This window comes from Apodemus sylvaticus, chromosome 7 (genome assembly GCF_947179515.1).
Source record: "Apodemus sylvaticus chromosome 7, mApoSyl1.1, whole genome shotgun sequence".
Classification (NCBI taxonomy): Eukaryota; Metazoa; Chordata; class Mammalia; order Rodentia; family Muridae; genus Apodemus; species Apodemus sylvaticus.
In genome coordinates, this window is record NC_067478.1 from 75,593,880 (window position 1) to 75,610,983 (window position 17,104).

The following is a 17,104-nucleotide window of genomic DNA, read 5'->3' on the forward strand; positions in this document are numbered from 1 at the left end:
AGAAAGACCCAGTCATTTCTTTAAGGTTTCCTTAATGAAGCAGGGCTTTCTCTTCAGGGGATATGCTGACAGTATGTAAAGCCCCTCCCTACAGCCTTTCTTACAGCTAGGAATGACATCCTACTGGTATCTAACGAAGAGAAACCAGAGTTGCTGTTAAACATCTCATAAAATCTGAGGAAAAAAAAAAACAAAAGGAGAAATAGTCATAAAAATTACCCACTTTCAATGTTCATATTGCCAAACTCAAGAAGCAATTTTTGAAGCTATGATCATGGTCTTTTATATGGATCAGAAGACTGCTAAAAGTCGCGGTTCTTACCTAAACAATATATACAGAGGGGGAAAATATTCATACTGTGGGTCTACTTTTCACCAATGAAAATTCGTATGAGCCTAATAAATTTAAAAATTACAAGAAAGCTAACTTTAAAAATCACAGGTGTAAATTTAGATTGACTACCCAAGTCTGATGAAGCAGAAAAAAATAAACACTCAAAACATTAGTTTTACTATTTAAGTTTCTTCAAAAATGGACGTTAGAACCGTTCAGAGCTTCTTAAATATGTCCTGCCAAACGTGCACTCTTTATTTTTTGGACAGGACTGGACACAAAGCAAATGTTCGTAACGGCTGTGGAAACTATGGAAGGATTCCTCATACTTTGACCACTTTCTTTTAGAGATGTCGCAAATAATGTTTCAAAGTCACTGTCCAGTTTTGAGCCTAAGAGGCTCTTGTTTCCTGCAAAACAATCCCTTTTATTCTTTCAAAGGACAAACAACAGTCTTTCACGTAGACAGTCTATGGACAAGCCCTTTTCGAAAATGGAGGAAAACCAGGGCTAGAACGTGTGCAACCAGAAGTCAGTCGTCGTACCTCCTAAATATTTGCTCGAGAACACGACACGCCGCCGTTCTGAAATATGCAATTGGCGTTTCAAGCCCCTACGGTGGGCCAGGAGTGTGGGGACCTCCCTGTGTCCCAAATTTCCTAGTGCTAAGATCGGGTCGCGGGTTAGGGCGCCGGAAAGTCTTCCCACAACGCTGGGCGGCCGGGGAAGCGGGTTTCCCCCCTTTTCCTTTATCGGTCCCGGCTCTGACAAGGGAAAGGGTGGGGGACTCGCAGCCTCGTCCATCACGCAGACGACACTCCTTCAGGTGTCCCAGCGGGCCTGGCTGCGCCTCGGAATCCAGGCCCTAGGTGTTCCACGCCGAGCCTCTTTCTCCCTTCAGCTGCCCCCATCGCGCAGCACGGTGAGAAGGGACATCCCCACATCAAGGAGCTTCACAGGTCCGAGGCCGCCGAGGACCGAGCCTCGCTGCTAGTCTCAACTTGGACGCGAGCAGACCACTCCTCAAAGCTTCCCCACCCCGAGCAGCCCTCCCCCCAGCCCCTAGGCTCTCCGTCCCCCAGCCAGGTCCGATCACCCGCCCTCCCTGGCCGGCGCTTACCCAATACCAGCCTGGCTACATCCGAGGGTAACAGCATGATCCGAGCTGCGCAGGGAGCCGCCTGAAGAGATGAGACTCGACTCACAGCAAACGCGGCGACAACCCCGGCGCCGCCGCATCTCCCGGTTCCACTGGCGGTGCTGAACCCGCGGCAATTTGTCCCGCCTCTTTCGTGCCACACCAACCAATCGCTTCCGCGGGAGACAGAAAGGCGCCGAAATGAAACCCGCCTCCGTTCTCCTCGGAATTAGCGTCATTTCCGTCTGCGGAAGGTTGTGGCCTGAGAGGTCCGGGTGGCCGGGTGTGGGAGCGTCGGCCCCTGGGCGGAGTTGCCGGAGCGAGGTCTATAGCCATTGGTGCGCAGTGCGCAGGCGTGTTCCCTCCCGGCCGGCTGAATGTTTTGAGGGGAGCGAGTGTTTTGAGTTGGAGAGGTCGTGATTCCTACGCGCAAGCGCAGTCGTGCAGCGACTCCAGTCAACTCTTCCTTCGGGGCGCTGGTGCTGTACCAACTTGCTGCTTTAGAACCGGAAGCGGGAAGGCGTGCGTGCAGAACCAGCTGCTGGATCCGTGCACGCGGGAAAAGGCGAAGCGACTGGGTTTGCATTGGCAGGCGGAATGCAACGGTAGGAGCGAGGACCGAACGCTCGGGCTTCTGTGAGGGAAAATTCTCTTCAAACCCCATCTTTCCTCAGCTTACCCCTTTGACGGACTGCCGTCACCTTCTCCTCCTTCTGCAGACCCTAGGTGGAGTGAGCCTGAAGCTTCCCTTCTGCGCGTCCCTCTTTCCTGCCTCTCACCTTAAGGGGTCTGGTCGATCTAGGAGGGTTTTTTTTTTTTTAAATTTCATGCTTTAGTCTCAGACCGTTTATTTATATTTAAGCTACAGGTTTGCACATGTTCGTAGTTAAGAGCACAGGCTTGGAAATCACAGTCTCGAGAATTCGAATTCTTATTGTCAGTTGTATTACCTGTGTTGTCTTCAGTGAGGTAAATGGCAACCCTTAAGAGCCTTTTAAGATGTTCTACCTGCTCTCCCTTCCCCACCCCACCTGGCACAGATGATTAGACAGCTACTTTTTCAAAGCGATAATGTGATAGGAAGAACTGTGTTAGCTGAGGAAGGACTACTTCTGTGGAAATTGAGCCTGAAAGAATCAACTTTGCTGCTAGACCTCGCCGGGTGTAAATTCTTCTGCAAGATGGTACCGAAGCTTTCAGACAGAAGGAAGTGCATGAAAAGGCACAAAGTATATCGAGCTCTTGTTATTGGGTGATACAGATTTTGCAAGTTTCCAGTGTATTGAAGCCATAGGAAGGGATGAGAAGAGGAGAAAAATACAGTCATCAAAATAGATTTATAAAGCGATCATAACAGTAACAGGATAACGGTTTTGTTATACTGAACATTTGCTCTCTCTCTCTCTCTCTCTCTCTCTCTCTCTGTGTGTGTGTGTGTGGTGGGGGCGGGGGGGGGAGAGAAACAGAAACAAACACCTTGAAGTAGATACTGGTATCATTTTCTCATTTAGCATCCAGAAAACAGATGCCAATTTAACCAACATGTTGCAGGTTAATTGAATGGACCTGGATTGGAACAATACAACCTGACCATAGAACCATCCTTTTGCAGCCCAGGGTAGCCACTAATTCACAGTTATGCTACCTGAGCCTCCTCCAGGCCTGGGAGTATAGTTCTGCCATACCTGACTGAGCCCCAGTGCTTTTACCACTAGTCAAGAATACCCTGCCAGAGGTGGGGCTATTTCTGGGAAGATGAGATATAATTATTGTCAAAACACATCCACCTGACTGAACTCTCAAAAGGAAGATTCGATTTGTCCATTCAGGGGCTTTTGCTTAGGAAGCTTTTTCAATTGAATGTTGGGAGCTGAACCTATGCCACCTGTTTTAAAGACTCAGTACCGTTTGTTCACTTGATAGCTCTCTTACTCTACTTTGGTTCTGCCACCCAGCACCATTTGTTTTGTTTTCGAGATAGGGTTTCTCTGTTGCCCTGGCAGTCTTGGAACTCACTCTGTAGACCAGGGTAGCCTTGAACTCAACAGATCTGCCTGCCTCTGCCTGCCTCAGCCTGCCTGCCTCCCCACCCCTCCTTCTGTCTCTCTCTGTCTCTTGTCTGTTTGTCTATCTCTGCCTCTGCCTTCTGAGTGCTGGGATTAAAGGCGCACACCACCACCTCATGTTTTTTTGTTTTGTTTTGTAACCTGGAACATTTTGCTAATGCGTGCATCATCGCTGCACAGTTGTTGCAATTTTAGTGTATGTGCTGTGCAAGCTAGCACAGTTCTGCTGGCTGTCTTACAGTCCCCTAAGCCTTTTGGCTCCTCTAGTCTCCTCCCCTAAAATGTTCCCTTTTTAGTTCTTCCTGTAGTTGGCACCGATTCATTCAGATCTTTCGTTTACTTAATCTCCTTTGGTACATATTCATGACAGTATCTAAATGATAAACCGTAATATTTTTGAACATGAGCTTCTTCAGCTCAGTCTGGCGTTGATCTCATGGACGGTGTTCTTAAACTGCCGATCCTCCTTTCTTTGCCTTCCCACTGGTGGTGGGCTGGCAGGGGTGTACTCTGACTCTTTGTTCTCTTCTTTTATTGTCTACTGTATTTTGATTTCCTTTGAGCATATATTACAACTTGAAACTATGTATTAATACTTGTATCATCATCAGTGTCACCAGATGTCTCCAAGAGGGTAGGCTGTGTATCAGTATAGTTCCTAGCTGTCCATAGCATGCCTAACCTGAAACGGTGTAGATGTGAAAAAAATATTGTTTGCTATTATCAATGAATGTTTTCCTTTTATAGAGATAATATTGGAAGTTTCATTTTATTCAAAGTAATACATTATCATGCTAGGCAAAGTACACATTTGAGAATTAGAGCCTAATTTTGATATATTTAATGTCCTATAGAAAATGTTAAGAAAAATTATTGTGCCTTTGATCACAGGATTCCTCTGGATGTCCAGTTAGGTTTAAATGTATAGCTAATGTCTAGAATAATTACATACAGGTCTAAGTACAGCTTACTGGTACCTCACATGTTTAGCATGCTTAAGGCACCGAGCCCGTCCTCGGCACCAAAAAAAATAAATGAAATTATGTATCTTTCTGTCTTTTTACAGGGGAGGATGCATGTTCTGAAACCTTAAATCATGAGTCTAGCACTTAATGATCTGCTCATTTGCTGCCGGCAGTTAGAACAGGACAGAGCGACAGAACGAAGGGTAATACCTTATATGAAATAGGTTTTCTTGAAACAAATGTGATAGGTAACATAGTATGTTGTTGTTATTATTATTATTTTATGTATTTTTTTTATTTTTAGAAAGAAGTGGATAAATTTAAGCGCCTGATTCAGGATCCTGAAACAGTTCAACATTTAGATAGACATTCTGATTCCAAACAAGGAAAATATCTGAATTGGGATGCTGTTTTCAGGTATCCTTTTTGAATTTGTGTTACTTTCCTTCTTTTTCTGTTTTTTGTGATGCCATTCTACTCTTTAATTTTGTTTGCTGTGTATCATTATAAGTTACATAGGAAGTTGGTCCTTAGTGCTTATCTATACAGAATGCTGGAAGGTTTACGTCATTTCTTCAGTAGAATGTGTTAAATGTATATCCTGTAAGATCAAGAAAGAGGCACCCTAGGATTCCTGTCATACTGCATTCTTGACAATGGGGCAGGAAATGCATGACGTTCAGGCCAGCCTGGCTTTCATAGTTCAGTCCTATCTGGTCTATAGAGGGAAACTCTGTCTCAAATAAAACAAAAACAGCAGATAGGATCTGTTCATTTTAATTATAAGAATTTGTTTCAAATTTGTTTTAAATGTAAGTTACAATCCATGGGCGGTAGTAGCACAGGTCTTTAATTTCAGTTCTCTGGAGGCAAGATAGGTAGATCTCTGAATTCTAGGCCTGCCTGCTCCACAAGAGTTCCAGCACAGCCAGGGCTAACAGAGAGATCTTGTCTCAAAACAACAAAAAAGTAAGTTATAATATATGTTTATCATTTTTATTATTGCTGATAATAAGTAACTGACAGGGGCTAAATTGTACTAAAACGAGTAAAACAAATAATGGAATACTTTCAGATTCAAGCAGTTTAAAAACTTGTTTGTGTCAGAGTTGATATGTGTTTATAGCAAAACTTCATTTTCAACCATAAGTTCATTTATAATTAAAAAAAATTATAACTAAATATATAAAACATTTATAAATAAAAAACATAAGACTTGCTGGGGAAAGAAAAAAGGGCTTTGTAAAAAAAAAAATATAAAAATACTATTTCTTTGTGTGCTTTTGTAGACATTGGATATCCTTAAACTAGAGTTATATAGAGGTTGTAAGCTGTCCTCATGGAAACTGAGAAGTGAACTCTGGTCCTTTGGAAGAGCAGTGAGGACTCTTAACCATTGAGCCATCTCATCAGCCTCCCCCCCCCCAAAAAAAAAACATTTTCAATTCATGTAGAATTTAACCTGAAGCTGGTGCAGTGGTAATAACACTTACAACCTTGGCTTTTGAGAACGTGAATGAGGAAGATAATGAGTTCAGTTCATTACAAATAAGCAAAATAAACAACTGTAGAAGGAAGGTATTCATATTCCTTCATACAATATTAAATTGTCTTAGAATACCTACAGATAAACTTTTGGATAGGGTGGGGCTTGGGTTTTTGAGACAGGGTTTCTCTGTGTAGCCCTGGCTGCCTTGGAACTCGGTCTGTAGACCAGGCTGCCCTCTAACTCACAGACATCTGCCTGCCTCTGCCTTCCCAGTGATGGTACCAAAGGTGTGCTCCACCATGCTAAAACTCTGGATCTTAAAATAAAACTAGGCTGGCCTTGAACACACAGAGAGCTTGCCTCTGCCTCTTGAGTGATGGGATTAAAGGCATGTGACACCACTGACCAGCTATTGAGTTTATTTATCTCTTATTGATACTAAACTCTTTGAAATTCTAAATACACTTAACATTGAAAAATACACACTTTCTCTTTGAACATTTAATGTATCTGCAGTATAACAGTTACTATTTTTTCTTTTTTCTTTTTGGCTTCTTTGTCTGGTGTCCTTGGGTGTGTATACAATTACTGTTATCTGGTTTTATAAGCTGATTAGATAGGCCGTATTTGCAGCCATCCTGTCCAGCCTTCAGTATCTTCTAGGCAGCCTTTATTCAAAGGCCATAAGCATAACAAACTGCTCATAATGGAAAGTTGAATAAGAGATTGTTTCATGTAGTGTGGTTTAAAAGATGCTTTTGGGAAAGATACACAGCATTTTTGAAATGATAAAAGTATAAGCATTAACGAGGATACTATTTTTTTTCTTGAAGGTTTTTGCAGAAGTACATTCAAAAAGAAACAGAAAGTCTCCGAACAGCAAAATCAAATGTATCAGCCTCCACACAAACCTCCAGACAGAAGAAGATGCAAGAGATCAGCAGTTTGGTCAGATACTTCATCAAATGTGCAAATAAAAGTAAGCAACATTGACTAGGTGTGGTGGTGCACACTGGTGTGATAATTCACGCCTTTAATCCCAGCACTCAAGAGGCAGAGGCTGATGGGTCTGTAGGCTAGCCTGTTCTACACAGAGAAGCTCTGTCTCAAAAATATCAAAACAACAGCAACAAAAAACAACATTATGTATCACACAGAGATGGTTCAGTAGTTACAATAGCATAAAAATTAAGTGCCTATTGAGATTCCTAGCACATATTCTGGCTTTTAATATAGTAGGTCCAAAATTTAGAGTAATTTAGCATTAAATATTTAATCTGCAAAGTGGAAGATTAAAAATTAATGCTTCAGTTTCCCCATTCTTGTATTCCCTCTACATGTTTTGATACATTAGCAGAAGTGCAGTCTTAAGGATTAATAAACCCTTTGAGGCTGAATAATTTTAAGGGTATACATTCCTGTCAGGCCAATGCAATGGTTTGGCAGGTAAAGGAACTTTTCCAGCAAGCCTGATGGCCTGACTCTGAGCCCCAGAACTGAAATGATGGAGAAACCTACTCTTTCAAGTTGTCCTCTGACCCCAACACATGCGCCATGGCATGGGTAATTTAGTATGCGTGTAAGCATAGGTACACAAACAGAAAATGTGTAAAGAAAAGGTTTTTAAAAGTCTGTTTTCAGTGATTACTGCTCTACTTTATTTACTTTTAAAGATTGTTTTAAGTATGTGAGCACACTGTGGCTCTCTTCCAACACAGCAGAAGAGGGCATCAGATCCCATTACAGATGGTTGTGAGCCACCATGTGGCTGCTGGGAACTGAACTCAGGACCTCTGGAAGAGCAGTCAGTGCTCTAACCGCTGAGCCATCTCTCCAGCTCCTACTTTTTTTTTTTAAGATTTGCTTACTTATGTGTATGAGAGGTTTTGTCTGCATGTATGTAAATATACCACATATTTCAGTTCTTGAAGAGATCAGGAGAATCCTCTAGTACTGGACAGCTATATGTGAATGCTAAGAACTAATGTTCTTAACCAGTAAGCCTTATCTCCCGCCCCTCTAACTTCTTAAATTATACACAGAAAACCTAATATTTATTTCAACATGATGTCTTTTGATGTCTTTGAAAATAGCCATAGCATTCCCAAGTGCTCTTTTTCCAAGGTAAATCGACCTAATTCCTTCGGCTCATTGACATAGTTTTAAATTTACTTCCCTTTAATATTCTTGAGTTTGTTATTTCTCAAAGAGTGGCACTCAGTCTTGGAGTATAATCTAGTTGGCACAGTCTACAGCACATTTGTTTCAGTTTCGTTTTTTGAAGCAGCCCAGGTTGGCCTCAGATCTGTGATCCTGGTGCCTCAAATCTTCCTCAGTTCCTGGATTGCAAATTCGTGCCTCCATGCTGGCTCTACACTTACTTACTTACTTATTCATTCATTCAGTTATTCATTCATTCAGTTATTCAATTATTCATTCATACATTTGCATGCTTATGCATATATGTGGTGGGTGCACACGGGTATTCTGGTAATCGGGAGGTCTGTTTGGTGGCATTCAGCTTGTGTTTTGCCAAAGAGTTTCTTGTTGGCCCGAAGGTTGGTAAACAGCCTAGGTTTGCTGGCCAACAAGCCCCTGGGATTCTGGCTTATTTGTGCTGAAATTACAAGTGCGTGCCACAATGCCCAACTTTTTCATGTAGGGTCTGGGAGATCAAATGTAGGTCCTCATGCTTGAAAGGTAAGCGCTTTGCCAGCTAAGCTATTATCCTAGCATTTATTCTTTACATTTATTTATTCTGAGATAGCACCAGCCTCTTGTAGTCAAACTGTATAATTTCAGCTCAATATTGTGCTATCATTTAAAGAAAAAAAATGAATAAAAATCAAGTCTTTCCCTTTTTTTTTTTTTTATATCAGTGATGAATCACATATCCCTCATCCTGAACTTAAATAGCTAATGTATAGTACTGGGGATTGAACCTGGGCTTTGTATGTGCTAGATCAGCTCCCCTTTGCTGAGAAGCACCTCTAGTCCTCCTTACATTTGATACTTTAAAGGCAGTTTTTAGTACGTTTTACTACATTTATTTATTTTGTGTGTGTGTGTGTGTGTGTGTGTGTGCATTTGCCATACTTTACTTATGGGTGTCAAAGGACAACTTGTACGTGTTGGCTCTCTCCTTTGTCATATGGGTCCTGGGGATTGAACTCAGATCATCAGGCTTGCCTGCAAGTACCGTAAAGTGGAGCCATCTTGCTGACCTCAAGAATGACATTTTTGAGGCAGAAATGTAGGATTCTCATAAGCTTTTGCAAGGAAATGGACTCTATATTAGTGCTGAAAGCTAGAACAAAAAATACTTGTTGAGAGATTTTAGACTTTGTACATTCTGTGTAAATAAGGATGTGGATTTGTGATAGCAAGTTTAGATTTAAAATGAGGCAAATCCATGGTCTGCCATGATGGGTCAGCAATAGAAGACATCTTCTGACAAGCCTGACAACCTGAGTTTAGTCCCTAGCACCCATGTGACTCTTATAGCTCTTTGGGTACTATGCACACAGCTATGCATATAAACAAAAATGTAATTGTAAAATCCAGATTTTGGTAAACATTTACGTAAAGATTGTTGACTAATGACATATTAGAATAAATGTAATGAACAGTGGTTTAAAGAAATTCTCCATTCTCCTGAGATTCCATTTTTGGACAGCTGTAAGCCCTCCCTCTATATTCTGTGTGAGTACAGGGTCACTTTCTTCAGACACACCAGAAGAGGGTATCGGATCCCATTACAGATGGTTGTAAACCACCATGTGGATGCTGGGAATTGAACTCAGGACCTCTGGAAGGACAGTCAGTGCTCTTAACCACTCAGCCATGTCTCCAGCTTCTCCCTCTATATTCTAACTAAGAAAAAAGAAAGCTACAGGAAAACGTTCTATACCTGATTTGGCTCGTGTGGTAACCTTATATTCACTAAAACACTGTACTGTTGGTTTGTAAAATTGGGATCTTCATTTGTACTGTGTAATTTCTGAGTGAAAGACACCAGGTTTTTTTTGCCTAGAAAATTTTGTAGCTTACAATTTTATCTTCTAGTGAAAAGTAACCGTTAGTTACAGAGTTAATCATGGAGATCACATTTAAAAATGTACCAATATGTTAGTTTATAAGAAAGTAAAATTGCCTACACTAGATCATTTAAATAGGTAAAAAGTAGTTTTATTTAGAAGATAGCTTTTAACTTGAACTCAGAATCAGAAGCAGTGAGCTCTGGGCTGGCTGGGTCTGCACCAGGTCCTCTGTGTACATCCTAGCTTTCAGCTTAGTATTTTTACGGGACTCCTGAGTACCAACAGGTGAATCTCTATTTCTTGTGTCTGCTCTTGGGCTTTTTTCCTTCTTTTGGGTTTGTCTGGTCCAGCCTGGATATGACGGTTTTTGTTTTACACTTTATTTTGTCATGTTTAATTGTTGTCTCTTAGCCTTTTCTTTTCTACTGAGAGACAAGAAGTAAATCTGGAGAGAAGGAGAGGTGGGGAAGATCTGGGAGTACTCGAGTAAAAGGAAGAAGAACTGTAAACAGGTTACATTATATGAGAAAAGAATCTTATTTTCAATAAAATTTTTCTTTAAAAATGATCGAAATTTACAGTATCAGTAAAACATATAATGTCAGTAAACATACTATCATTTTGCTTTACTTATTTATTTACACGAACTGAATGGTTGATAGCAATTTAAACACATGTTGGTTTTAACAGACTTTTTTAAAAATACTGTATCCAAAGTAAAGAAAATCATTAACAAACTTGTGGGTGTGGGAATACTTAAGAAGGAACTTAAATAATACCAGTGTTCCTGATTCTTTACTAAACACAGAGAGTAGAAAATAGAAACCAGGTGTGCTAACTATTTTCACGAGGCTACTTAAACATATAAATAACTCAGCCTCCTTGTAAAATAGATTTTTAGATTTTTATTTACTTGGTTTTATTAAAAATTTTGTTAATTTTTTTTTTTTTTTTTGTTTTGGGGTTGGTTTTTTTTTTTTTTTTTACAATGGTAGGTATAAAACCCATGGTTTGTGCATGCTAGGCAATATTGTGCCACTGAATTTTAATCTCTATTGAGAGAAGTAAGAAATAAAAACATAAATTTTAAAACAATTATGTTTGGCAGAAAAAGAGAATGTTCTGGGATAAAGAATACAGAAAATTAAGATTTTATCTTAATAGTTATGAAGTTAACTTTATTGTTTATTGTTGGTCTTGGGCACTTGTGGTAAATTATCCCTTTCCATAATATTCTGATAATATAACAAATACTGTATATAAAAATATTTCAAGAATTATTCTTGAAGGATAATTCTCCAAGGAATAGTAGAAAAGGACCACATAGATATGGGAATTATCATGGGTCACATGCCTGAAATTATAAGCCATAACCGAAAGCTGTTATGCTGTGATATCATTGAGTATTTATCATTGTCTAATACTTCCGAAAATAACCAGTCTCATCATTAAGAAAAAGCTAATATGCCTGGCAGTGGTGGCGCACACCTGTAATCTCAGCACTCTGGGAGACAGGCAGGCGGATTTCTGAGTTCGAGGACAGCCTGGTCTACAGAGTGAGTTCCAGGACAGCCAGGCCTATACAGAGAAACCCTGTCTCAAAAAAAAAAATAAAATAAAAAAAATAAAATAAAACCAAATCCAAAAAAACAAAAAAAACAAAAAAAAAAAAAGAAAAGAAAAAGCTAATATAATACTTCATTTAGGCATAATTTTCAAAATGAAGTCAGTGCTGAAGAAATGATAGTCTTTTAGCTTTGATGTCAGTATGATTTGATAAAAATAAACATTTTAATTTCTGTAGCCTTGGCTAGCCTCCAGTTCACAGTACTCCAGCCTTTACTTGGGTTCACCCTTCAAAACTTGAGTTCTACTTCCCCCCTTTTTTTTAGATAGGGTTTCCTTGTGGCCCAATGTGGTCTTAAGCTTACTTACTGTATAGTCAAGAATGATACTTTAACCAGATCCTTGCCTTTACCAAGGACTGTTGGGATTACTGGTGTGTAATACTGTGCCTGGCATTTTTTTTTTAAATGTAATTTTGTGATCTTTAAAAATACACATTTATAAGTGGGGGAGATTACACTGGCTGCCTTTCCGGAAGACTTGGATTCAATTCTTAGCACCCACATGGGAGCTCTCAACCCTGTATAAATTTGGTCATTGAAGATCTGGAACCTTCTTCTGACCTCTGAGGCACTACATGCATGCAATGCACAGACATATTTGGAGGCAAAACACCCATACACACACCTTAACCCATTTTAGAAGAACATTTATTAGCACTGAATTTCCAGAATCTAAAATATTGTACTGTTAAAATTTCAGCCTTTTCTATATGTGTGCTATTTGTATGCTGTTTAGATGTAATGGAAATAATCCTCCTTTTTAGAGTAACTAGGCTATTTCTAGTAGAATAATTGAAGATTATTTTAATAGATTTATTCATAAAGATGCTCAGAGATGTAGAATCCTTTTAGTTCAAGCGCCACAAATTGTGAATTAAGTATAAAAAATAATCTATTTTTGCTGTATTTTTAGAGGTTGGTAAATTTAATTTTTAATGGCGCTATCTAGCAGATGCTTTTTTGTTGTTTTTCTTTAACTTTCTAGGTCATATATTATCTGGTGAAGATACTCATTTCTTGTCATTTACAGTATTAAATGCAGAAACGTGATTGTGTTCCAGTCAAACGTTATTAACAAAATAGCCAACCAGTTTAATTTTACTTAGGGGCTACCCTGTTGTATGAGAGAATTAGTTAAGAGAAACTTTGTGAATGGAATCAGTTAAGTAAGTTGGCATTTGAAGGATTCTTTTTTTTTTTTTTTTTTTTAACAATCTATGCACTTTTACTTTTTGTTTTATTTTTAAATAGGAGCACCCAGGCTAAAATGTCAAGACCTCTTGAATTATGTCATGGATACAGTGAAAGATTCATCTAACGGTGTCATGTACGGAGCTGATTGTAGCAACATACTGCTCAAAGACATTCTTTCTGTGAGAAAATACTGGTGTGAAGTATCTCAGCAGCAGTGGCTAGGTAGGCTTTGAAGGCTGTGGGCTTTTTTTTTTTTCCTTATAAAATGAAATTTCAACAGTAGAAGCAATCTGCATCCCATAGACTACTCAGTTTAATATTATATTGATGAAACTATGTCATTGTAGTTCAGAGCCTTAATTTTCTTCCTTCTCCAGAAAGCATCTTGCTATGTATCCCATTCTGGCCTTCAACTTGGAATCCTCCTGCCTTGCCTGCAAAGGCTGGAATTAGAAGTATGGACTACCATGCTCAGTTCTTAGTTTTCATTTATTATGTACTTTCAAAAGTATTAAGTCACATTGTTTATAGTAGGTGCTAACCACAAGAACTGGAATATCAGATTTCAAAGATTACTGCTCTGTTTTCAACCATTCAGCAGTCCAGTGACTGAAGAAAAAAAAAAAGTCAATGTAAAAATGACCATGTCATTCGCCCACTCCAGGCTTGTTTACAGTGTGTACACAAAACAGCAACACCTCCACTGAGCCATGAATAAAGGGGGAAACCAAAAGAGAGATGTCACAGAGGTTGAAAGCAAGCGTTCTAAGTTAAAATGTGATGGATACCTTAAATGTCACAGCAAAGATAACGTGCAAAAGTATTCACTGCGTTAGGCAGAGATAGATATTAGGTAATGAAAATCAAATGCATTAAAATATCTTTTACCCATTGACTTACTAGACATTCAGAGTGCTTTTACTTATTTATTCTATTTAATTTCTATTTCCAGACTGTTCAAAATTATTTCCTATACCTAGCATCCTTGTCTTAGCACTTGAGAGAGTTGTTATTTAAATCCTTATCCCAAATAACTGATCATGCAAGTCATACAAGTCCTTGGACCATTGTGATGCAGTGTAACTTAAGGCCTCACCAGAGTCAAGCCTACTTCTACAGCATTTCAGCACTGCGCTTCAGTCAGGACATGGAAAGCAAACATAGGAGCTGGAGAGATGGCTCAGCAGTTAAAAGTACTGAGTGCTCTTCCGAAGGTCCTGAGTTCAAATCCCAGCAACCATATGGTGGCTCACAACTATCCGTAACAAAATCTGACTCCCTCTTCTGGAATGTCTGGAGACAGCTACAGTGAACTTACATATAATAAATAAGTAAATAAATAAGTAAAAAATAAGACAGCTACAATGTACTTACATATAAATAAATAAACAAGCAAATAAATATTTTTTTTTAAAAAAGCAAACACAGATCTGAATGCTTTATACCATTCAGTTCAATTGATATGTGACAGAATTGCTCATATATAGTGTCTCAAGAAGCTTACCTTTGATGATATTTGAGATTTTATTTTTTAAACTCCACGAACATTTTTCACATAGGAAGTTTTACTATTCATGGAGGAATGCATACATTGCACCTTTTGTGAAGAAGCAGGATTCTACTCTTCTGAGACTTCTTGAGGTGTCTTGTGCTGTCACTTATACCCTGTCTAGAGAAGCATGGTGGATTCTGAAAATCTGGGTCACTCCCCTCAAGAAACGTGTAGCTTGATATGCTTTAATGAGAAGCACTGGCCGTGTTGGCTCTTGCTCTTTCTTTTCTGTCAATAAAAGAGAAAATTGAAAAGAATTCTTCCTCTTCAGTTTGTGTGCATGAACATTTTTACAATTGTGTAGCTATTTGATGCATTGCAAACATGTTGACATAATTGATATTTTATGAACTCATTACATAATATGATTAAAAATACAATGTTTGATTTACTTATATTGGCCATATATCTTGTTTGATACCCAATTTTAAGCCAGTTTTATCCATTTTTACAAAGCATGACATGAAGAATTGAAAAAGAAGATAGAAATAGTTGATATTGTTCCCTGTCTCTATCGTCTAGTGGGGATAAAGTCTTAAGCCACTAACTTACTTTTCATTAAGTCTGGAAAAGTTTTCAATAGATTTACTTTTCTGCATGTTGCCGACTCTTGTTATTGTTTTTAATCTAAACTACTTTCTTCAAGGGTGTATTGTGTAGTGAATAACTTGAGAGAGTCATTGGCTTCCTTCACACAAAGAATGGTTTTGTTTTTAACCTTATTTATAAAAGGGCTACTATTTTCATTTGGGTCAAGCATTCCTCTTCATGATGCTTTTGATATTGCGGACCTCATGCAAAGATGGAAGTATTCTGCTTGCTGTTACTACTGAGAGGAATAGACTTTCCTTTTTCTTTGAACATGAACCTTATGTTCTTTACTAAAAATCCATGAAACTGTCATGCTGTTGTTAGGTTATATACAAGCAGAGTGAACTGTGAAGCCATTCATAAAGGGTGATACTTTCTATACATATTTTAAAAAGACCATCGATAGGACACCAACACTTAGTGACTTTGTTAGTCCTAGATAAAACAGCATAGGCATGCAGACATTAAGTAGCTTATTTGAGGTCTGGTTGTTCACACTGTGCTATTTATGTTCCTACTTTAAGTACATTAATAAACATTGATGTATTCTGTTAAACTCAAGGTTATCTTTTGATACTTGTGGACAATTATAGCATATTTAAGTTGAGTTGCGATGTTGAACATAGATGACTTTTAAAATGATTAGCTAATACTTTCTCTTTTCAATTTTTAGAATTGTTTTCACTGTACTTCAGGCTGTATCTGAAACCATCACAGGACATCAATAGAGTTTTGGTGGCTAGAATAATTCATGCTGTCACCAGAGGATGCTGTTCACAGACTGATGGATTACCTGCAAAGTTTTTAGATCTTTTTTCCAAGGCTATTCAGTCTGCCAGGTAATCCGACCACTTGGTTCATATTGTACACATCTAACTACAGTAGATCTTGCCATGCCCATGTTTCTGGTTTAGTGACTAAATAATACTACCTTTTCAATACTAGGTGTTCTGGTGTTCAAATTTGTGATGTAAAATGTGATTATTCAGTATAGTTACATAGTATGTAATGATCAAATCACAGTGTTTCCAATTTCTTGAATATTACGTTTTTAATAATGCATAACTATGGATAGTCATATGTTTCATTGTGATATTTCATTTTTGTATGCATCTTGACCTCTATTTTCCATCTTATATAAAAAACGAAAAAACCCTTAAAACAGACCAAAGATTTGCAGGTTAGAAATTTGAAGAAAGCAAGCAGATGAAACACTTTGAGATACCGATCTAGGATCTGGGGAGGTGGCTTAGTAGGTACAAACACTTGATGTGTAAGCATGAGGACCTGAATGTGGATCCTTAGCAGCCAAATAGAATAGCCCAGGGTAACTGGGAAAATCTTTGATTCCTCGCTGAGTCGGAGTTGAAGGCAGAGACAGAACGTAATCGGGGTTTGCTAAGCAGCAGCATTTCTCCAGTGGCGAGCTGCAGGTTGAGGGACAGACCTTGCTTTAAGGGAGTGATGTGGAGAACAGTTGGGCCCCCAACATCCTCCTTTAGGCCCCTTCGTGCATCCGGGATGTGCATGAGTGTGCACACACACTAAATTTTTTTATAAGATAAAAGCAGTGATCTTTTGGGACTAAACCCCCAAATGAAAGCAAAAAGAAGTAGGGGGGTTTATATAAACTGCAGTCTTTTCATAGAAAGGAAGTACTGAGTAGAGTGAAGAGGTGGCTTGGTAAATGGAAGAGGCTCTTGCACCCTGGGGGTCTGACTAAAGACTTAACATCCAGATTATATACTAACGTTATGAAACTTGGTAACAAAATCCATATTTCTGGGGAGATGGATCAAGGCATATTGTATGAAATTCTCAAAAAATAATAAAAAATAGGTTACTTAAAAAATTGTTTAAATACCCTAACTAAGAAAATAGGCAAAGGGTAGTGATGTACTTCTGTAACTCCAGTACTCTGAAGGCTCTGCAAAGGATGATTCTGAGTTTATTGTCATCTTGGTCTGCATCATGAGAAAAGAAAATTAAATATGCAATCAATTAATTTATGAACACATTCAACCTCATTAGCTATCAAAGACATGCAAGACAAATCACAGTGAGAGAAGTGGCACTGTAGTTACAAGATCTGTGTTACTAGAAATAA

General features: G+C 38.8%; 2 protein-coding genes across 5 annotated transcripts in view; one reads left to right on the forward strand and one right to left on the reverse strand.

Annotated features, from left to right (window-relative positions):
- Nucleotides 1-1,621, reverse strand: part of LOC127689066 (protein NPAT) — a 39,084-nt gene extending 37,463 nt beyond the window's left edge. For both annotated transcript variants that reach the window (XM_052188332.1, XM_052188331.1), the window contains exon 1: nt 1,455-1,621. In XM_052188332.1, the coding sequence (XP_052044292.1) occupies nt 1,455-1,491 (37 nt within the window). In that variant the 5' untranslated portion in view covers nt 1,492-1,621. The remainder of the gene's footprint in view (nt 1-1,454) is intronic.
- Nucleotides 1,622-1,843: 222 nt separating this feature from the next.
- Nucleotides 1,844-17,104, forward strand: part of Atm (ATM serine/threonine kinase) — a 105,664-nt gene continuing 90,403 nt past the window's right edge. Inside the window, exons 1-6 of one of the 3 annotated variants that reach the window (XM_052188334.1) lie at nt 1,844-2,077; nt 4,605-4,706; nt 4,808-4,920; nt 6,826-6,971; nt 12,912-13,076; nt 14,414-14,562. In XM_052188334.1, coding sequence (XP_052044294.1) covers nt 4,635-4,706; nt 4,808-4,920; nt 6,826-6,971; nt 12,912-13,076; nt 14,414-14,460 — 543 coding nt within the window. In that variant the 5' untranslated portion in view covers nt 1,844-2,077; nt 4,605-4,634 and the 3' untranslated portion in view covers nt 14,461-14,562. Of the gene's footprint in view, nt 2,078-4,604; nt 4,707-4,807; nt 4,921-6,825; nt 6,972-12,911; nt 13,077-14,413; nt 14,563-15,670; nt 15,837-17,104 lie in introns of those variants that run through there. The other 2 variants (XM_052188333.1, XM_052188335.1) reach the window with 2 other exon arrangements.